The sequence below is a fragment of the Chroicocephalus ridibundus genome, chromosome 9 (genome assembly GCF_963924245.1).
Source record: "Chroicocephalus ridibundus chromosome 9, bChrRid1.1, whole genome shotgun sequence".
Classification (NCBI taxonomy): domain Eukaryota; kingdom Metazoa; phylum Chordata; class Aves; order Charadriiformes; family Laridae; genus Chroicocephalus; species Chroicocephalus ridibundus.
Window position 1 is genome coordinate 33997162 of NC_086292.1, and position 22683 is coordinate 34019844.

The 22683-nt window shown below is 40.0% G+C and overlaps 1 protein-coding gene across 3 annotated transcripts; it reads right to left on the reverse strand.

Annotated features, from left to right (window-relative positions):
• Positions 1-1131: 1131 nt before the first annotated feature.
• FAM81A (family with sequence similarity 81 member A) lies at positions 1132-21304 on the reverse strand. 3 transcript variants are annotated; one of them, XM_063346791.1, is made up of 10 exons: positions 21061-21304; positions 18509-18532; positions 17087-17154; positions 15557-15830; positions 14659-14777; positions 8739-8868; positions 7419-7525; positions 6142-6277; positions 5565-5760; positions 1132-5149 (listed from the first exon to the last, which is right to left on the reverse strand). In XM_063346791.1, the coding sequence occupies exons 3-10, from the start codon at positions 17131-17133 to the stop codon at positions 5010-5012; spliced, it is 1149 nt and encodes a 382-aa protein (XP_063202861.1). In that variant the 5' UTR covers positions 17134-17154; positions 18509-18532; positions 21061-21304; the 3' UTR covers positions 1132-5009. The 3 variants fall into 3 exon arrangements, with proteins under 3 accessions (XP_063202861.1, XP_063202860.1, XP_063202862.1); XM_063346790.1 differs by lacking the exon at positions 18509-18532 and having other exon boundaries at positions 21061-21303; XM_063346792.1 differs by lacking the exons at positions 17087-17154; positions 18509-18532 and having other exon boundaries at positions 21061-21302.
• Between the last annotated feature and the right edge of the window lie 1379 nt (positions 21305-22683).

The window sequence follows — 22683 nt, forward strand, 5'->3', positions numbered from 1 at the left end:
GCTGACAGAAAAGGTGGCAGAGAGCTTTGGTCCCCACTCAGCATTCCTCGCACATTGCCTGAATGACCATCGCAGTCACCCTCAGAGAATTTTGCTTATCTAAACATCTGCCTCTATTGAGATTTTACAGAGCAATGTCATTAGAATGTTTTTTGGTTTTATTTTCTTTTGCCAAAATGCATAATATTGTTGAATACTTCCAGAGCCATGGCAGTGGTATTGCAGCACTTAATGGATCACACAGATAGGAGAATCTTCCCTTACTTGTCAAGAGTAACAGTGACACCCTGTGGCAAATTCAGTAGAGGACTTGCATCAAATTTCCAGAATTGTTTTCTTTCAAATTCGCCTCTGAATTTCTTACATTGTGGGGAGTATCACAGGAGGAATCTCTTCTCTAGACATAGAAGAGCTTCATTGATTTGTCATGTGTCTCTTGTTAGACATTTACATTATCGGAATACATGTCTAATGAGCGCTTTAATTCTAAGATACAGAGAACACTTTCTGATCCTGATGGCTAAATACTTGAGAAGGTAGAACAGGAAATGTAGAAATTGAGACAAGAAGAAAAAATTACATTTCAGTTTAAATTGGTGTTACAGCAGTATCCTGCTGTTCGTTATCTTTCATATCATCTTTCTCTAATGTGGAAACTGCCCACTGAACTGTGTCGGTACATAATGACAAAATATCCACAGTGTAAAAATATACTACACAAACAACTAGATGTTGAAGTCAGGATCATCCTTTTAACTTCTTACTTGCATCATTACTTTGGTTTGCTTAATGAGTCTAAATAACCCAGTTGCTGTGTAACTAATGACATAATTCTGTTTCCAGTGAAGTCCTTCACTGCACAGTACGATAGTTCTACTGTGTTATCACATGCTAATGTAAAAGGCACGTACTCCAGTTAAAAATTTTGTAATGAGTTTATCCTTTGACACTTGCTATGTCATTCAGGCAACACAGCTGACTGAGTACTATGGTCTGCACACTGCAAGTGGTTCAAGCCTCATGCGTGCTAAATAGCTGACAAAAGAAAGTTTTTAAAACTTCCTGAGAAGAAGTGGTCTGCTTTTGGCTGGTTTTGGTGGTGGTGGTTTTTTTTGTTTGTTTTTGGTTTGGTTTTGGGTTTTTTTAAGAGGAATAGGAAGGAGAAAAAAGTTTAAGAAATATTGGGCAAAGATCCCTGTGAAACTTCATCTCAATCCTCTGTAAAATACAGGTTGCTTTAAAAAATTAATGGACATGCAGGAAAGAATGTAATAAATTACATTTTGTGTCCTCTGCACTTGAAATTTTAGTCCATTATGTCTTGTCCTATCAAGAGTCCGTTTAGGTTAGGTGTTTGGGTGGCAGGGCAATGTTCTTTAAGCGTTGGAATAGAGTGCATTAGTCAACAATTTATGCTTGAAAGACTTTTGTAAGCAGGTTAGACAAGTGTCTATGACAAATGTTTTGGATAGAGTTGGCCCTGTCCTGAAGCGGAGAGAAGGAGCAAATGGCTTCTCAAGGCTTCTCCCTGTCCTTCCTTCAGTGAGTTTATGGTTATGTCAGTGTGCTTTGTGTTCTAAATAGTAATTTGTGCATATTCAGTATTATACTTTCCCAAATAGACTAAGTCTCATTCTGTTTGCTTGAGTGTCATCCAGAAGGACACTGTCTCTCCTCACTTTCAGGCTCTGGCACCCTGCGTTTGGTGCCCTACAGACAGTGACTCATAGCGTGAGTACTTATGTTGAGCAAAGAAAGCACATCACTGCCGCCATCAGAAGCCCTCTCTGTCTCTGAAGGACTGGCACACAGGAATGCCACCGGAGACCAGCACGGAAAGGAAAGATGAAGGGGCAGCTCCGCTTTCTAGCACAGCTATTTAGGTTTTATGGGATCTCTGCAGGTCAGTTTTCAGAATTAGTTTCCGCTTTGAAAAATCAAGCTTCCATAGACTGTTGTGTCTGTAATGCTGTGCTCCCAGCGTCACGGTTATCCCTCTGGGCACATGCTGTTCCTGAGGAGAGGATTTTGCCATACGACTACTTTAAGACGATTGAAAGATAGAGGGACTCTAATTCTCCCTTGACTCAGCTGTTACTTATCAGACATGAGGACTCCCTGACAGTCTACCCAGACAAGACATTGTTGACCTATTTTTGCAGAAAACTTTAAAAAAAAAAAACAAAACAACAAAAAAACCCAAACCAAACAAACAAGCAACCCCAAACCAAAACAAAAAGGAAAGTAACTGAAGGGAAAACAAACAAAAATAATTTATTTTTCCAATTGTTTGAGCAGAGTAAAATGCAGCAGAGGAGTAAGGAGCATGAATTGTGACAAATCAATCAATGTGCCCATCCTTGTGGGTTCTGTGTTTTGTATTAAATATATTATTGTTTGTAACTTTCAGCTCTTCCTAAAGTCTTCAGACCTGTTCTGCACTTCACCAGCAGATAGCTACTCTTCCTTGCCTCTGCCCCTGCTGCTACTGTTCCATCGCGCCACTTCACTGGATTGCTCTCTTGCCCTGTCACTTCTCCAGATTTTTCAGTCTTTCTTCATATTACTTTTTCCCATTCTGGCATTTCCTCAATTTTTCTGTAGAACCCTCTTGGTCTGGAACATGTGACTTCTTCCACAGCTGCCCAGTTAGAGCGCGGGGTGGGAAGGCTGGATGCTGGGCAGGCTGCGCTTGTGTGTGTCCACCTAGAACTGGCTCCCCATTTCTGATCTCTCCTCCCAGCATACCAGTCCCATAACCTGTGCTTCCCTCCACACAGCACTGGATATAGCTTGAAGGTGCTGCTTGACAATAGCTCATGTTTCAATATTTGAGCTTTTTAGTTATTTGTTTTAGCTGGGATTTAGGAAAAAATATTTTCAAAACAGCAAAAGTAAAGTTGGGTAGGGTTTTTATGTGTTGTTTTGTATCTGGATGAATCACACAAGATTTTTACAAGAGAAACATTTTATTAAAGTCCTATATAAATTGTTTCTCTGATTTCTTGTATGGTCTTCATATCATACCAGATTCTCTCAGCTACAGATTTCTAATTACAGAAGAAAAAAAAAAATGTTGGGTTTTTGTGCTGTCTCTTTTTGCTTCTTTCTCTGTTCTTTTCCTTTTTTTTATAAAACACCAGTGATAGCTTTTTCACTGCACATGGCTAAATATCAAAGAATAGATAAGAACACAGACAAGAAGAAAGAATGAATTTTTAAGACGATTCTTAAGAAATATCTGCAAGCATTTCGTTGTCTCCCTTTACTGAACTGGGCTTTCTCCTTAGCTGCCATTGTAAATATCTTTTACAGCACATGGATAATACAAAACAGGAGTAACAGAGGCAGTTTTGTTACCAGAGAGCATTGGGTGCCAGAGTTGCAAAAACTTCATGTATCTTTCATACATTAAATTACTTTCAACTATCTAGGAAGTGAAAATAAACTTAGGTGGTCATCCTGTAAAGATGATTTTCTTGATTTTTACACACTACACTGTTCTACCAAAGTTAATGAGTTTAAGTTTGTGGAGCAAATTTTTTTTTTTTTTTTTTTTTTTTTAGTATGGTGACTGTGGGCCAAACCCTCTTTCATGGAAGTGATGAGAAATTGGCCACTGATTTTCCAAATAGGAATACAGTTTTGCAATACTGGCCGAAAGAAAGGTCCATTAAAGACAGTGCAGAGACATCCTATTAATTTATTTGCTTTAACAGTAATGCTTGTGTAAATTAACTGTATTTTTGTATATGAATTACTGTTAATAATATAAATTAATAGGATACTGGATGAAGTCTCTTATTCTTCATGAGTGCTTAATCCTGCAGGATTTACAAACATGAGGAGCAATATCAAGCTATGAATGAAGATATAAAATCAACATATATCTTTTCCTGTCTAGATTAATATGCCATATGGGTGCTGATTTTTCATTATGTACTCTGTTCTGGGAATGGAAATAAGCACCATTATTATTGGGAAATACTGTTGACGCGATTAGCAATTTGAATCCACTAAATTATTAAAGTCGTCTTAAACTGGAAGAATCAGGTTTTTTACTTCTATAAAAATTTTGAAACAGATCATAAACTGCATTTTATTTTACATTACATTCTCCAGACTATATTAGATTATCACCTTCTCTTCTGTTTTCAAACCTTTGAAAGTTTTTACCAATACAATGAAACAAGTCACAGGAACACATGCCCAGTTATAAAATACTCTATATACATCTTTTACCTTGTCTCAGCTCCACTTGGTTATTAATTTAAAAAGGTCACAAGACTGAAGACCACGCGAGTTAAGTTTCTTATGTTGTTCATGAATCATCTTAGTCTACAACTACATTTGATAACACTACTTAGTTTACGCACGCACACAGAGGATATTTGCAAAACTAAATGAAGATGTTCTGATGGTATCTAGGTTTTGAAAATTGGCCTGTCTAGTACCAATTCTGTCTCCCCAGGAAGTCAGTAGTAGAGAAAGTCACTGTAAAAATGTCCGTTTACTTCAGTTAAGTAATTTGTATCAAGGTGGAGAACCTTGCCAAACTGATGTTAAACAAATGATATCGACTTCTTTGTTGGTTTGGTTGTTTGGTTTTGTTTTTTTTTTAAAAAAAGTGGGTGTGTGCAGGTGCTTTTTTATATATATATATATATACACACCTGCCTGATCAAGCCTGCAAAACTGGGGAGCACTGGAATGCCTTTAGTAAATTAGGTGCCAGCTTCACCAAATTATTACTCCAATTTTACACGGTGCTTAATCTCCTGAGAGCAACTGGAGTAGTGCAGTGGCAAAGCAGCACCTCAGCCCATAAGAGCTTGTTGTGGGTTGGTCTGTGAAGAGCTTGCGTTTACTGCTTTGAGCAATCACACGGGCCTGTGCAACAGCTGCATGTCATTTGGTACATGCATTTAATTTGGATTACAGACTGGAACAAGATTTCAGTCTGCCTGTTTAGCCAGGTAAACGTTAATCTCTCAGACCAAATCTTGTAGTCACGGTCCAGCCTCTCCCCACGTTGGAACCTCCTGCTTCATTTGGTGGATCTGCTTCTGTAGTTCATCTCTGTCCAGCTTCATTTTCGCTTCTAGAACTTGCCGTAGAGACCCAATGCTCTCATAGATAGCTGCAAACCCTGATTGCAGGTGAGAATTAAATTAGTTCATGATCAAAAGCAAGAGTATCGCATAATTAGTATCAGAATGCAGTTCCTACCGTAACACTCTGCTCTACGCTAGGAAGACAGCAAAAGTTCTGAAGACAAATAGGACTCTAATTGTGTGCTGATGGCAAAACCGGCCCCGATGGCAGCCAAGCTGTGCCTATGTGTGCTCTGGGGAGAGCACTCCCAAGCTAGTAAGATGTCACCTCTTGTTGCTGTGAATTTCACACTTAGTGAAAATCCTTCTTAATGCCACAGGTGCAGCCATTACATCTGGCCCAAAAGTCTTTAAACTGCTTTGATACAAGCAAAGGCATTTTGCATGTTATTATAGGTTGATCATTGTTACCACAATTCAGAATAAAGAACTTGATAACTATGGTCCTACCAGCATTAACTTCAGCTTTCATTTCTTTTATATCTTCATTTATCTCATTTTGAAGTTTTCCAATGCGAATATTTATCTTTTCTTCAGTCTGTTTTGCTTCATGTGCTTCCATGGTTATCTTCTGTATTTCTTCTATTTTGTCAATTTTCTCTGCCATTTGGTTGAATTTCATCTCTATAGCTCTTTCACTCATTTCCTAGGGCAGGGAAAAAGAATTGTAATGATTTAGTCTGCATATGAAATTACGGTGGTCTTTCCCAAACATGCAACAAATATTGATTGATCATCTTTTATGTGGAATTCAAAAGTGTAAGAAATTATAATTTTTTTATAAAATGGTTTAAACTGACTTGATTACTGTAGGCTAAAATACCGATCTATTTAGAAGTGATCACATTTATTTGAAGACTCTCAGGCTGTGGGGATGTTATACTTGACATCAATGAAAAGTTATACAAATATTGAGGAGGTCTGAAAATCTCACTCAAATAGTATCTCAGTTACATCATCTTGGTTATTACTAATGCTTTTGAATACTTCCGGCGAAGTATTATTAGGACCTTTTAACGAAACTTACAGTGTTTTCCTTAAAAGTCAATGAGAGTTGGTCAATTTTTTGCACAAGCTCTTTTTCAATCCTTTCATGTTCCTGTTCCAACCAGCTACGTGCAGACAAAATCTGGCTGCTGAGTTCCTCAATAGCATTTTTTAATCTAAGAGCATAATAGAAATTAGCAGATACAAAAGAGCAGAACTTTTGGTCATTCAGCAGTGACTTTTTTTATGAACATGTTCATAAAAAAATTAATGACAATTTAATACATTCTTGACACTTACAATGAATCTTTGAACTTTAAGGCTACTAGACTGGATAAGGCAACATTGTTTTAGAAAACAAAGATGAAAGAGCACAACAAAACAGGAGTTATTTATGCGGAACACAGTATGGCATTTTGAGGCATAGTAGATGCAAAATCTTTGCAGCATTGAGAACAGAATATGGTCATCCATTCAGATTATAACCCTTGTGTCCATAGGTCTTGAATCTGAGCACAGATTTGGTACCTGTTTATTTTAGTGGCAATGCTGGTTCATAAACCCTACTTATGTTGCCTATACCCACCTCAAGTTTACGCTAACTGAAATTGTTTTCTTTGGGCAGTCTTTTTTCCAGTCAATATTTGAAATCTGGATCTATTCTTCCGTCTGGTTTGCAAACAGTTTCACTGATTTAAGTGATGGGATTGCGTGAGGATAGCAATAAGCAGTAAGGGCGTGGGTGGCGTAAGCCAGGACTGCCACCGAGTGAAGTGCCTGGAGAGGAGTTAATATCAGAATTGAATATATCCCCATATGGTGTCTAGTAGGAGCACAGTAGCTTATCATTAATAATTTAGGTATTTGACTTATATATTCAATATTCGAAGCCAATTAAAAGCAGTAGCACTTTGTGAATGCTGTGCCTTGCTTGCTGGTTGCTTGAGTTGAACTTTTTGCTCTGCTTTTGACAGTCACCTCCAGCATTCGTTGCTTCCTACAGTTCTTCCAAAAAGGTGCCAAGCCACTCTTATGAAGATCCTTAGTTGTATTCTTTAACATAAATTCTACCTGAATATTTAATTAGGGACTTAAAGGGCTTTTAAAAATTACCTAACCACATTAGGGGCAGAATTCTTGTTGAAAGCGAGTCCCACTTGACAGACCGTTGTGCTTTTGTAATACCTATTGTGCACACATACGTATTTAAACAGGTTCATGCTTTTGTAGGCCTGAAGATTACAACAGTCAAACTTGGAAAATTAAGGCCCTGTCTTCCGAGGCACATGGCAGCAGCAGGGTTTCCCGGGCACTCACTTCGTATCCAGAAGATGGAGCTGTTGGTTGCTCTCTTTGTAGGCAATCTTCAGCTTAGCTTCTTGTTGCATTATTGATTGCTCTACTCTGCTCAGAAGATGAGAAATCTGAAACAAAATTCAGAATTTACTATTTCTCAACAGCATTTCATCACAGCCTCATTTGGGATGTTTTCATAACAGTAGAGAAGATCTTAAAGAAGGGCCATTTTTGCTGACACTTGAAAAATTACTGAATTTGTACATTTTACTTAATCATGAAAAATATAATATTTCACAAGATGAAAATACCCACATTGTGAAAACTGTAATTTTTCAGACATAAATAATTTCAACAGTCTTGCCTTGAGAGTGTCTGCCTGCTTGCCCCCCACCCCTCCTTGAGAAAGCTCTATTTACATGATCCATACATCCCCCTGTTGCCACATAAGCAGAGTAAACAAATGGCAAAGCACTCCATCAATACTGAGTGATATTCTTCATCACTTCACGTATCATGACTATTGCAGTGATAAAAGTGCTGGATTTAACTGGGGATAGGTCATTACTAACAAAATATTTCTCACCGAAACAATTGTCTCAGTTTTACAAAACATACTGTTCTGTTTTACAAGATTCATGACAACATGTTCCTTGCATGTTGTCTTCTGAGAAAGGTAAAGTGGATTTTAACCTTTACCTACCGCAAAATGAAGAAGTAAAATACTTTTGTTGCCCAAGAAAATGGGAAGGCCGTGAGATGGAGATATGAAGAATCCTTTTCCTTAATGTCATAAGTCTCTGCTTGTATCTAGTCTCGCTTCCATTCTCATACCCAATGGAAGAGAAACCTGACGGACAGATTAATGGATTCACAGAACCCAAAACCAGTTTTGTTTTGCAGACCTTCAAAAATTGCGTCCAAATACATATAAAGTCATCCTGGGAAGGCCAAAACATACAGGGAGAGACACTGATGCTTGCACTGCGTGGCAGTTTTGTAGAGCATCTATGTCATGTTCACATTCCAACCTCAAGAAGCCATTAAGGCCAGTAATCACTGACTTTTATTCTTTCTTGGAGTCCTTTCAGGTGCCCATAAGTACTAGCCCCTTCTAGGTGGCATGCTAAAGGCAGCAAATTAAGGACCTTTTTTTCAGTTAGACCAGTGCAATACTGAAGCTAGGTACCAATATTCAATCTAATAAGGACTGTGAGCAGATACACCTCTCCATTTGTAAATCTGTGACCTCCCAGGATAATAATTAACAGTAATGGAGTCTGTGTGGATTAGACTATAACTCTTACCCATACGTGGATCGCTTTGGTCCAAATACCATACCTGTATTTCTGCCTCTTTGATTTTGGATTCCAAGATCAGCTTGGAAGTGTGTTGGTCTTTACTTAGGCTCTGAAGTCTTTCATATGTAATTTTATGCTCTGCAGACAGTCGGGCTAACCCAGCATCACACCTGTTTGAATAAATAAATACCAAAGCAACAGCTGAATAGAATACGAGGTACAAGCTTTTTAAAGTATTCATTTTAGACTGGGCATTTCTGTGAAATTGCTGGCTGTCTAGCGAAACAATGTCTTATGAGACTGTACGAATGGAGATATAACTCACAGTATTCAGCAAACTGCTCACAAATGGGACTAGAAGTCAAATAGTCTGACATATACATTCCTGTTTTCTTGGTACTGACATAATATGTGTAGACTGTGTTGTTATCAGTCAGGGAAATCACATTAGAAATGCAAAGATGCAGAATTTCAATAGCTCGTATTTTTGTCATACTCCAAAAGACATCTGTTAAGGTGTGTGTGATTTCACCTACATGATTAAAAGCCTAAATAATTGAGGACTATTTTTTCATTATTGTAGCTCTGAGTCTTACATTCTTATTTTTATTTATGAAATAGCAGTATACAATTAATATGTGTAGGAAACAATGTGGGGCAAATTTTACAGTTATTAGTCTTTATTTACGTAAAACTATCATTGAAAGCAACAGAAATTTTGCCTCTCAAAAGACTACGAAATGCAGTTCTGCAACATAATAATTATTGTTTCCTTTCTTCACATTGGAACTTTTCTTGATGCTGTAACATTTTCAAGATACATGTGCTATAGAATATGTGCATTTTCTACCACGTTTCAAAAATACTTTTGTCAGGTGGGTTTCACCTACAGTAATACAATAGGGACATTAACTGAGCTGTAAAAATGTAAATGCTGTAATTTCAGGAGAAAGACCTCTGTGAAGTATGAGTCACGTATATTTTTTTGCTAAGGGAAATATGTAATTGGCAACGTTACCAAATTTGATCTATGAAACTGATGGAGAACAGGCAGCAGTTACAATTTGAGGAAGAAAAAGAGCGAAATGGAACAAGTTAAGGCACGTTAAGTCATTACCTAAACCAACGACACGTTTTAACCTCTTTTTAGTCACATTTCAGTTTGAAGGTTTTCATTTCAACATGCATTTTCATCACCTCGGTTACAGTAACTACCATTATCATTAAGTATGAAGGGAAAGTAACAGCTAAAATGACAGAGCATCTGCTTAGTGTTACAGTACAATTTCAATATGAAAATAATCAGTAATGGAAAATAACACAAAGAAATTATAAAAGTTGTAGAAATTCATTTATAGTTTAGCAGTTCATCGTTGTGAGAACAATTAGTAATGCCTGTAGGAAGACCAGCTAAGGTTTACATAGCAGTGAACCATACTTGTAGGTCCTACAATCAGGCAGTTTCTGTAGAAAGATGAGAGAAGCCAAATCTCTCCGTGTTGTTAGGATCAATCAGAGGAATGAAATCATCTTGCTACTAGTCACTAAAAACCTAGGGACTCAAAAATTGCTTAGTTTTGTTTCTCTGAGGCACGACAGAAAATATAAAAAGCAATAGCTTTGAAACTACTGTAGCAAATGCAAATGGCAGGCATCTGTAATTGTTTTTAAAGCAAATTAGTGTTTTGGGTTTAATCACAGTGCATCACTTCTTTGTGGAACGCACTTCTGTGATCAAAGAGGTCATACAGTTGCATGGGAACTGAAATATTAAAATTCTGACTTATGCTAATTTAGTGTCAGCATGGTATGTATTAATCAGATTATTTCATTTTTCTACAGGGATACTGTAATTGGCACCCTTTTAAACAAAGTCGGAATAAAGTTTAAATTCCATTGTCTGTAGTTATGGAGTATTTATCCTCCGATGTTGTTGGGGTTTTTTTAAACAGTATTCCATATATTGAAGTGGCCAAAGAGAAGTCTCTTTGCTAAATATATTGTACTCACTCACAAACACCTGATTAGTTTTGACCTGGAAAAAAACATTAGTGTTCTGTAGACACAGAATAAGACAGAAGTTAAACAATTTTTGAGGTCTGGTCATCTTAAAAGCAGAAGCAAAAATGAGATATAGATTAAGATTTCTAGGAAGAATACTAGCTTAAAAATATAAGAGCTCTATATAAAACCACTTTGTGGCAAACAAAGAAATGCACAGTAAATAATTCACATCTGAAATGCTGAAGCTGGCCATACAAACAACCCAGTGCAGTTTTTATGTGCAGTTGCACACATGCTCTGTTGAAGTTTGGGCCAAAGATGCACTAGAATGTGTGCCTTTTACTACTGTTGCATTTTGGAGGACATTTTCTGAAAGTTCTGATTACCAACCTGTGTACTTATCTGAAATTAGTAAATGGAGAATAAATGGAGAGATTTCATAGTGCCAAGTGTTATTCTTAGATTCAGAATACAGTATAACTTTAGAAACCAGTAATGTTTAATATAAACAGGGAAATTATCAAACAACCACATTCCAAGTCATAGTAAGCGAAAGCAAAAGTTATTTTTCTGGCACACTGGAGGATATTTTTGTTGTCTTTGATCTCTAAGAAATTGAAACACAATGGTTGCTCTATTCAATATCACCAAGGACTAGATAAAGCTGAGAACTACACCACTGCTCTGCAACAGGTTGCTACATAAATATGCTATAATGGTACATACAGATTTTTAATGTTCCTGTTTTATTAGAACAGGAGATGTTTCAGTGAAAGGCAAGTTGAGACGTCCGGGGGCTGCACTGGGCAAGGACAGCCGAGCTGGTAGATTCTGTGTAGGCTGGAGGAGGGAGCCCGGGGCAGGCTCCCCGAGCGCCCTTCCTGCATGGCAAGTAGCCACAGGGCAGCAGATTTATTGTACTTAGGAACTTCATAAATGCAGTGCATCCCAGATGCATCCAACTCATCTTCTGTGAGGTGTAGGAAAATCTGCCTACATGTAATGAGTCCAGAGTGTCTGAAATGAATCAGATCTATAATGTATATAAAAATCATCTATATATGCAAAGTAGGCCCAGTTTGAACATGCATAGTTGCCGTTTCTCTGGATGTTTCAGCTGTCAGGAAGCTTCTAGAGACAGCTACTGCTATGGTTCTGACCAGGCTGCTGGATTTAAACTTTCCAGATAAATGATCATAGTGCATACGTTATTCTGTAAACAAATGATAAGGCACTACTCGTGAGTTTTATGATCTAATATAATGAGAAATAAATCTGATAAATCTCTGTTTGTTTTGATAAATCAAATTGCCAACATCAGGGACAGCTGGCTGGAGTAATGGATCTATAGGCACGTATCTAATTTTCTGCTGAACATATCACTGAATTTAATAGAGGTAATATTTTTCTTAAAGTTAATAATAATGCTGAGTCTTCGGAAAATGTACAGCGTCATTCATGATGAACATTGCATTGATGCGTTACAAATTCATCAATAACTTTTGCTTAATGAGAAATGGCCCAGAGATATGAGCTGTAATGTATACTCAGTCTTCTCCTGCTGGGGAATTTGGTTGATTTTGTGAGGCAGGTGAGCTCAACTGTGAGGTCTGTCTGAACCTCGCTCCTGTGGGTGGCGTGGGTTTGGAGCTGTATGTGCGTGTAGGGATCCCTGTTCTTGCCATTAAAAGCAGCAGCCCTCAAGAAATAAGGAGACAGTTGTTCAATGATATATTGACACGTTACAGAACAGTTGGTGTTAGGAAATAAACACCGCTCTCTCCAATATTGAAGTTGAATAGGATGTAATATAATGCATGTAATTACGGCAACTGAAATTTGGCCAGAATCCTGAGTTTGACACTGAAATTTTTACAGGCCCAAAAGGCTCAGACTTAAGTGATTTCCTATTACGTGGCGTGTATAAACTAATTCACACTGATTGTCCATCTGCACACTTCTAGCCTAGAGCAAATGTGATGTACTTGGAGTTAAATTCGCCTACCGTGACTGCAGCCCGAGCCATACGTAGCACCCTGACTGTGGCTGAGAGCTGATGTACAGCAAATTGGTAACCCACGGTAACTCGGGCATGTTTCTAAGGTTTCCCTCTTTGAACTCATCTGACAGCTAGCAGGACTAGATGTAAAAGTAAAATTACATTAGGTGAGTTCGGCTCATTTTATATAAGGAATATTGCTAGAGTGATCAGAAAGCGTTTATCCCAGCAAAAGTTTCTGGTAAGTATCTGTATAGTGCCAACAGTGTAACAGACAGGCATCTTGACCGCAATCTCCGGATATTACTATAATCATTATTCACAGGAACACTCATTTTCAAAGCAGAATATGTCTGTAAATAAAGGCAACTAGCTTTCTCCCATGGAACATTGCTTTAACTTGATTTCTGATAAAGGGAAGCTTATTTTCTTCCTTATTCAGGGAAAATAAATGTTTATGTAGAGAGCATAATGCTGAGTAGAAGGTTACAGTTAAAAGACAATAAACTGATTCTCTTACGGTAATGAATACAAATATACAACATTCATTGCATAGCCTGACATAAAGCAGATTAGAATAATCTCACGCAATTATCAGCTAAATTGCAACCCCAGCCCAGTACGAGGGTGTTGCCTTAAGTAAATAACAGAAGAAATCCTGGCAGAGCCCACCACCGATCCCCTTACCAACCCCTCAGCCAGGCAAGGGCCCCCTTGCGATGCTTCATTCACTTTGGTTTTGTTATTGGTAGCAAAGGCGCTATATTTTGCTTCACAAGGTGCCAGTAACTGTGTTGCTTCAAATACGGACCTCTGTCAGGATGTAGTATGACCTCAGAGTGGACTTTTTATATAAAGAAGCAGGAAGATCCAGGCATGTACATTGCTCAGGGATTTCTCAGTTGGACAGCTATATATGTGTGTGTATATATTTCTCCCTTTCTATATATTTCGATCGATTTTCTGATTTGACGAAACAAACTTGCCTAGTTTATTCCTGTTTACTAAAGGATAGTGCATAACTTAAAAAAAAAAAAAAAAGTATGTAAAACCTCTCGAAAGCATTCTTTACAAAATGGGCTGTGAAAGTTACAGTGGAAATGTCAAACAATCAAATAATTGATGAGAAAACTTTAGTTCAAGGAAAATCCCTCCCTGATTATTTTTGTAGGGTGTTGAGGTTATCACTAAATCAGTTGAAATACAAAAAAAAAGAAAAATCTTCTGGGAAATATAGACAGTAGGTCAAATTCAGGACAAGTATAATTCCAGCAAAGTTGTTAGCCAAACTGCTTCAGGCCAGATTAGGTCTTTTTTCTATAGGTATACATATCCTTTGTCTTCTGTGTTCTAGTTCACAGACACTTAAGCAAGTGTTGTGGTCCTGGGGTTTGTAAACATGTCATTGATGGCGCAACCTGGAGTCTGTGTGGTTGCACAATTGGGACCGGGAGTTCAAGCAGCCTGTAAAACCTCTACTATTTTATAGTTTTCTGTTCCTGACGTGTCAGGTAGCCTATGTAGTTTTTAATATGGCTAACCAATAACTGAATGCACAGATTTTTACTTCTAAAACATATGCAAAAATGTGCAACTATTCTGTTCTTTTACAAGTGCAGATTGTTCCATGCTGCCTTTATAATTGTGCTAATTAATTTGTTTCAAAGATAGACCAGTCTACCCATAGTACTTTTAAAAGCTGAACCAAATCCAAATTCCTAAGAAATTTGAGGTAATTTGTTAAAAACTGGTTTCAGAAATTAAGGGTGATATTGTTAGGTTTAATTTGTAATACTGGAATGCACAGGATTATTATTCATTTCCTTGAAAACACCGAGCAAAACTATCCTGGGAATTTTGCCAAGGTGGAATTTAGCCTATTATCATTAACATTCATACTTCAAGATTGAAACAACGTTAGCAGGTCCCCAAAATATCCCTCTGTGTTGACTTTTACCTTGCAACTCTTCCCCGAAGATCTCCTAACCCAGAAAGCTGCCGCATTTCCAGACTCTTCAGGGTAGAATTTGTTCCATAGCTGAGATTGTCTCTGACACGTATCTGTTCCTGCAGCATCTACAAAACATTCATATGCAAATATAAACTCAGTATGTCACATTTAATGTACGCTTAAAATGTCACTCATTATTTTCCAGTCTTTCAGTAACATCAGATAGCATTTCATTATTACTTTAGTAAAAGCTTTGCCTTGTTTCGCACTAAACCTGGTACCTTTTAGGTCATTTATTATTTCTTATTCTTAGTGTCCAGTCTGCACATAAATAGCATAATATGTATAAAGTATAACTTGACAATGGAATGGAGACAGAAATACTAATTTTTGCCCTCTCGTTTTCCCCACCACGCCCCTGTTGCTCGTTGCAGCAGAGGGCAGATGTGAAGTCACGTATCTGCATACGGTTAGGTCATAAAAATGAGCAGTTGGGTTTGGCTACTTGGTGTCGTCAGTTAGTCGGAAGTGAAGGAAAGTTTATTATAGAGCTAAGGCATTTCCTGGTGTTTATACAGCACAGCCTTTGGGCTGCCGTTGAGCTGGGTATTAGTGTCGCGTTAATTCATTTTTTCAAGGTTTTCCAGTGCGGCCTTTGAAAGCAAGCTTATTAGTACCACAAAGGTTTCTGTGTTTATATGCTAAGATCCTGTGCTGTTTTCATAGCCACCGAAAGAATTTTGTAATTTGCAAACAGTTTTTCAAGTTATAAAAACAATTTACAAGGTTACAGGATCTTCAGACCTTGTCTGACCTTTAGTTGTCCTGCGGTAAACTTTCTTACTAAGTTAGAAGGAATAAGAGGCTGAGATGGCATTAGTCCTGTGAAAAATTCTTAACATACCTCAATGTCCCGATTAAGCTGCCTCACTATTGCCGTTATGTTTCGGATATGTTCCTCCAAGAGTTGCCTAGCCAACCGGTCGCCCCCCCCTTTGTTCTGCATTCTGTGCAGAGTGGAAACAATGTCCTCCTTAATGCGAAAAGCGTGTTCCACAAGAGCCGCCGTTGTTTTCTCATGGCTTAGGATTCTGTCTTCCAGCTGATCCACCAGGCTTGCAGATGCCAACGGGACCGCTGTCAACGCCTGGCTGTGCAGCGCTATGTTTCGAACCCGTCTAGTGAAGAAGAATATCCAGATATTGTTAAGTTCTCACACAAAACTCTGCAACGTCTTTCCGCTGGAGACAGTGCGATCCTATCTTAGTAGCGACACGGGGAGAAGCACCAAAGTACTCGCAGAGAGGGAGCCCACTGCTATAAATAAGTGGGTGCTGTGTTGGCTACTGTATCTTGTGCAAAGGCAGGTCAGGCTCTTTTTCCTGCTCTTTGAAGAAGCTTACAAAAGCATAGGATCTTAAGAATAGGACATTAGCATTACAAAAGTAGTTACAATTCAGAACTATAATTTGATTAAGAATCCAAGTTTAAAACCCCTTTACCGAGTTTCAAAAGTAGTGCTATTTGTCTCTACAGTTTTCAGGCTTAATCAAAGCAGTAACTGTAGAAGGTAGATACTGCAAATTAAATGGAAACAGACAGAGATTAAAAAGGAGTAGCTTGTGTCCATTCCTTTTTTCAGTCTCTACAGCTATGCTGTAATACCATACAGAAGCTTGTCCCCCCATGAACTGGGCAGGAGCATATGTAGCGGTAGAAACCGAGGAGAGACCAGAATTATGACAAGCTTTTCATAGTCTTAGAAGTCAAATTTTCCCCCCAGAACAGCTTACATTTGGGTTCCTTGAATAATTGTCTAGATTTTTCAAGAGAGCTCTGCTCTGCATAGCTTTCATGGAAAGTGGCAGAGCTCATGGGTGCTCAAAGTAAAAAAATTAGGCTGCTAATGCATGCAATCTTTTCCTGCCTCTATATGTTGTAAAGAATAAAGAAAATTTTCAGAAGCATAAGTGGAAGATACAAGTTCAACCCCACTTTGAAAAAGGAGATCTTTTTCTCGGAACTCTGTTATTTACTGTGTGTTCTCCATGTCATTTCCTGGTAATGAGCCAAATTACCAGTTTACTTTCACCATGATGATATTGATAGAGATGTATGAGGGCTCCAACATAGGTCACTTCTGGCTCTGAGTTTTTACACTTATTCCATGCTATCAGAAGACTGGCTAAAGTATAGTATTCTTGGACTTCTACTCAGTTACAGTTTAAACTATTTAATTTCTTTGGGAAAGGGTTAAGTAAAAGCGGAGTAAGGAATTGCTTTAGGCCATGATTTGAATGAGTCTGCAGTATTTCACTTTGCTTTGCATCCTAATGCCAAAGTCCCAAGTCACAGCATTACTACAGGTAGGGAATTGAGACACACATAATACTTTGCAAGATGAAGATTTTATTTTTTACAATCCGAACTGTACCTTTCAGAAGGGGCAAGAGTTGGGAAGATTGGGCTTCGCTGGGCCATTCTCTGGTCAATAATTTATGTCTGTTGAAAAAGTACACATTGAATTATTTAATAGTTTATATCTGGCACTGAAATGATTTAATGCTTCTGCTTTATGTGAACCTTTAAGTAAAGTTTAAGATTACGCTGACAGCTCTGATCTTGGAGTTCAAATATTGCTTATGGAATAAATGCAAATAAAAATCAATACAAAAGAACAAAAGAATGAAAACCAAAAACTGCTAAAAAGCTTTTCATAGTGAAAACGATACTCTTGGAAAAAGGCAAGGTTGACAGCCTTGAAATGAAATCTGCTGTTGACCCACAGAATTGGTTTGGCAGGACAGAGGGAAACAAACTTCTTGTCCCCAGTCTGCCTACTGGTCTCAGACATCATCAATCAATGAATAACAAAGTAAAATCTACAGGATTATCATAAAGCTTAAGAAAGTATTGGCTAGAGAAGGAAATAAAAATATTTCATGACAGCAGATGATTAGGGTTAAGGTGTTTTTCAGGTAAAAGCATTGGCAGGCAGAAACCCAAATAAAATGTGATGGACATCAGCATAGTTTAGCAAAACTTAGTTTTATATTAATTTGTCTTCAAATCTAAATGACCACACTTTATGTTGTAAGTAAATTCTTCTCTGGTAAGAATATAGATTCTGTTTTTAATTTTTAGACATAGCCAGACAGACTGTAACAGACGTTGCAGCCGGGTAGCTCTGTTAAATAGCTTCAGAAAGACATTTTAGATATCTTACTGTGAGACCAGTATCTGGCTCAGTAGCTTTGTCCACTGGCAGAAACTAAATTAATGAAAAAGATGGCAGCCTAAATCAAATCCAAATATTCCACCCTATATAAAACAAATAAACATTTTTAACCATAAAGAGAATGAGCATGGCCTGAGTCTGAATTCCTGGGGAACCTAAAATCCTCGCTGAAAACTAAAGGCTGATGTATGAAAAGAATTTTGCAATGGCTGATGAAATCCAGTGCAATATGCTATACAAACAGAGAAAATTAGGGCTATTGAAACAAAATAGTCAAATATAAATTGTAAAGAGGTGATAGGACTATCGTCCGAGATCTCAAAATGCAAAGCATGTTTGTGCTTTAGAAACGTATGAAAGCACTGCCTAAAAGCAGAGAGCAAACATTGTCACAGTATGGGATTTCTATTTATAGTACGGTGCTTCAGAAACTACAAATTAGAAAAAAATAGTTTTAAGAGAAGCTGGGTTGCTGAGCAGCAATGACACTAGACTGGAATTCAGAAGGTCTGATTTTAATTCCTTGCTCAGTCTCTGATCCTGATGACTTTGGACAAGTTATTTCCATGCCTAATGACTCAATTTGGCTATTTGGAAGACAGAGATAATGATACCTACCTCCTTGTTTAAGTTCTTACATGCCTGTAAGTAAAAAGCGCAGTATAAGAGCTGGGTATCATTACGATGACTTTGCATTCAAAAATCCTGTGCAGACACTGAATGTCCAGTCCTGCAATCTGTTCCTCACACTTGTAGTTTTTCCCAGTTGGTTTTTTTAGACAATGCCACCGCTCTGCGGGGCGACCCTCCTGGCTGTACCGCGCAGTTAGACAGTAACTGGGCACCCAGTTCTCAGTAGCTCTGAGCTCATTTACTCTTACTCCTCTGGGCCATAACACATTTTAATGATCTTGATGCCGTGATGCATTTAAAAACAATTTAACTATAAACACGGGAATATCCCATTGGTTTAAGGAGAGCTATGTGTATCACAGCAGCAAAGCACTGGATGCTACCTAGAAAAATGAAGAACAAATATTAAAGTCTGTACGTCTAGCAGTTTCTCAGTGAAATACACCTTATAAAAACCAGCCAAACAGAAAAATCCTCAACTCAAGTCTTTTAATCTCATGGCTTTCAGTATCCATTTATTATTAATTGAAACAAATGTTTGCAGCAGAGTAAGCATAGGATTGCTTGAAGTGTTTGCTTTTTCTGCCAGACTACCATTAGCCATGCAGCTAAATGCAAATGTCTGGAGAAATTGTGCGCACAAAAAAAATGTTACACAGATGGACTTCTCATTCATTTGTTATTGCTTCCTTAAGCACATCACTTGGTATGCAGGGAGATATCAATTTTCAGGTTTCTCGACTGATCCAACATCCAGAAAGGACGCATTAAGATGTTGTTCAGCAGTTGTACAAAACTTTTCTGCAGTTTGTAGGTATTTGCAGCAAACAATAACAGACAGCTGTGAGAACTAATGACAAATTTCCTCTCTATGACTGTGTGTAATACTGATGTAGACTAATAAATATAAAACAAAAGAAAAAATAAGATGTTCTGATGACTAGATTCAGAGGAATGTAATTTCACATAGCTACAATTTTAACAGCAGTAAACTGGGATCAACTTAGATAGCAGTTGAAATACTGGCTTCAGGCGCTTAATTTTTTTTCTTAATGTTGTTGCCTTCTGTTGATACTACTGTAGCCATTTAAATGATTATATATTAACCCAGTAAATTTTGGTTTATTGATTTCATCTATTGAATATTACAAATGTACTTGTCACACAGATGAGATAAAGATTTTTCCCAGTTGTAAATGGTATGCCTGATTGCCAAAAATAACAGTTCACTTCATCGGTGAAGGCAGCTTTTCCATACAAACAGGGGTACTTCTTTATTGTTTCTTTAAGTTACTGACATCAGACATGTAAAAGCTTGGAAAAAAAATCATACGTGGGACATGTTGAAGAAACACTTTTAGCGATGCAAAGTTCACTCCTTGTTATTTGTACTGTGGCATCCCTTCCCCACTTCAGCAGACTGCCTTGCGTGTTTATTTTCTGCAGGTTCTCCATTTCTCCTGTTTTGAAGGATAATCACATCTGTAGTGTTCTTCATCTTCCATTATAACCTATGTCTAATACTTGCTGTAATGTCTGTACAGCTCAGAGCATTTTTCACATTCATTCTCACAATATGCCTGTGGGTTAGGAAAGCATTATTATCCCTGAAAATATTATTTTCCTTACGTAGGGAAGTGAAGCACAGGGGAGGGGGGGCTATGTGACTTGCCACAAGTCACATGGGAATCAAAGCAGACTGAAATACCTGCCTAGGCAAACACTTTAATCACTCTTTTCTTCTTAAAATAGAAACCGCTTTGGTTGCTGTACAAGGAGCATATGACAGCACCGCCCCGGGAGCCGCACGATCCCGGTGTGACTCTGAAGCGCTTCGGGGCAACATTTTGGAGTAAGTGGAAAAGTCCCTGTGTTGCAACTCAGCAAAAAGATCGGTCAAAACCTGACTGTGTCAGTGAGTCACAAAAAACAAACCATTGCATACCCCCTCTGCACTGCTATGACATTTTGTGAACATGGATGAACGTGGAGTGCAGGGAGAGAGGTGGGGGAGAGGTGACCATGGGAGAGGGGTGACTGTGGGCGAGGGGTGACCATGGGGGAGAGATGACCATGGGCGAGGGGTAACCGTGGGAGAGGGGTGACCATGGGGGAAAGGGGTGAACATGAGGGAGAGGTGACCATGGGAGAGGGGTGACCATGGGGGAGGGATGACCATGGGCAAGAGGTGACCATGGGCGAGGGGTGACCATGCTGGCACGGCTCAGAGCCCAGGCCAAGGGTTCTCTCGAGACATAGGTCTGGTTGCTCAGGTGCTGGGTTTTGCCAGTGCAGCTCTGCAGCGCTGGGGTCCGTGCCGGTGCCATGCCGTGCGGGTGGCCCGACCCGGCCCACGGCTCTGCTGCGCAGGCCGGCCCCGAGGGGCCCGCAGCGCTCCTCCGTGGAAAGGCCACCGGCACGCGCGGTGATGGCTGTGGAGACACGGGGTGCGCGACAGCCGACAGGACAGGACAGGACGGCGCAGACGCCGCTCGATGGCCATGCAACACGGAGGGACAGCGCTGGGACAGACTCACCAGTGCTGGCTGCGGGCAGGACGGGGCTGCCCCTCTCTCCCCCGCATCCCGGCTGCGCCCGCTCTCAGCGCGCTGCCGCCGCCACGGCAGCCGCTTGCCGAGCGCCGGGACCTCCTTTCTGCGCCCGTCCGTCCGTCCGTCGGTGGGCCGTTCGTTCCGTGGGTCGGCGGCGGCGCGGCGGCCTCCGGCGGCGGGGAGCGGGGCGGCCGCAGGCCGGGCTGCGGGAGCGGTTGCCAGGACGCCGTCACCATGGCAACGCGCGGGGCGGGGGGCGGGGATATTCCCCCCCCCCCCTTCCCCGTTAATCCCCGCGCCCCGCAGGTATTGCGGGGGTTGGGGGGGGGGGGCGGGGGAGGAGGACCCGCACCGGCCCCCCGGGTGCTGCAGTGCGGGGGGGACGGACGGAGCCGCCCCGGCAAACCGCGGCGTCCGGGCGGGAAAGTTCGGCGGTGGCCAAGGCGGCCGCTCGGGATTGCGGGTGGCGGAAGGGCTGCGAGCGTGGCTCAGAGCACGGGCTTTCCCTGAGCAGATAGCAAATGCCGGCGGAATGCAAGACTGTTAAAATCAACGGCAAATAATAGTCGTTTGTAAGATTTCCAGGTTATATTTTCAGACAAGAGCTAAAGCTAACACGTAGCTTCAGTAAAAAACATCATCTATCGCAGAAAAGATGATCTGTCCGTTTGCACAGCAGAGGCGCGTGAGCTAAGAGAAAGTATGACTGGCAGAGCAAAGTCCACAGAGGGTGTGTCTGCCGTCGCTTTTGTTTCCTGCTTGTGTCATTCTTTGGACTTTGGTACAGCCACCTTGGGTAAACAAAGGGTAAGTGAAATCGGAGGCAAACTTACTGCATCAGCTCACTCTGAAATAGCAGATTGTCTCTGACTTTGGTTAAAATATATACAACATCCCCTACTGTTGTACAGGCAAAACAGTTGCAGGACTGGGTATCTGGCAGATGCGAAGGCTGAAAGTGTTATTGTGTGTACATGCTATTGTAAAAAGCAAGACAGGGTCTGAATCCACACTCTGACCTGTTTATTTTAAATAATTCCTACATCAAAGGATCGGGACAGAAAAAAAACATGCCATAGGTGCTTTCAAAATAGGATAGTAACCAACTGAGAGTCACAGCATTGTGGAATAATTCAGGTTAGAATGGATCTCAGGAGGACACTTGGCCAACCTCCTGATCCAAGCAAGGTCATGGATTAGGCCAAACGCAGTTGCTGAGTGTTTTCCTCAGCCTGCTCGTGAGAACCATCAAGGATGGAGAGTGCACACCCCTCTGGGCAGCCTACTCCCATGCTTGACTGGCCGCCAGGGCAAGGACCTTTTCCTTATACCTCATCTGAAACTCTCTCATTTGCATTTATCTTGTTGCCTTCCCACCATGCGCCACTGTGATGGCTTTGCCATCTCGATGACTTCCTCATAAGGGGGGGATCCTGTTAGCCCCCCCCAGAGTCTGCTCTCATCGGGCGGAGCAGGCCCTGCTCCCCCAGCCTCCCCTCAGTATTTTTGTACTTAACTCACTTCCTTGATGTTTCTAACTAAAGCAGTACTAAACTGTTGTGTTTTATATAATTACATCTCCAGTATAATTGATAACGAACACGTAGA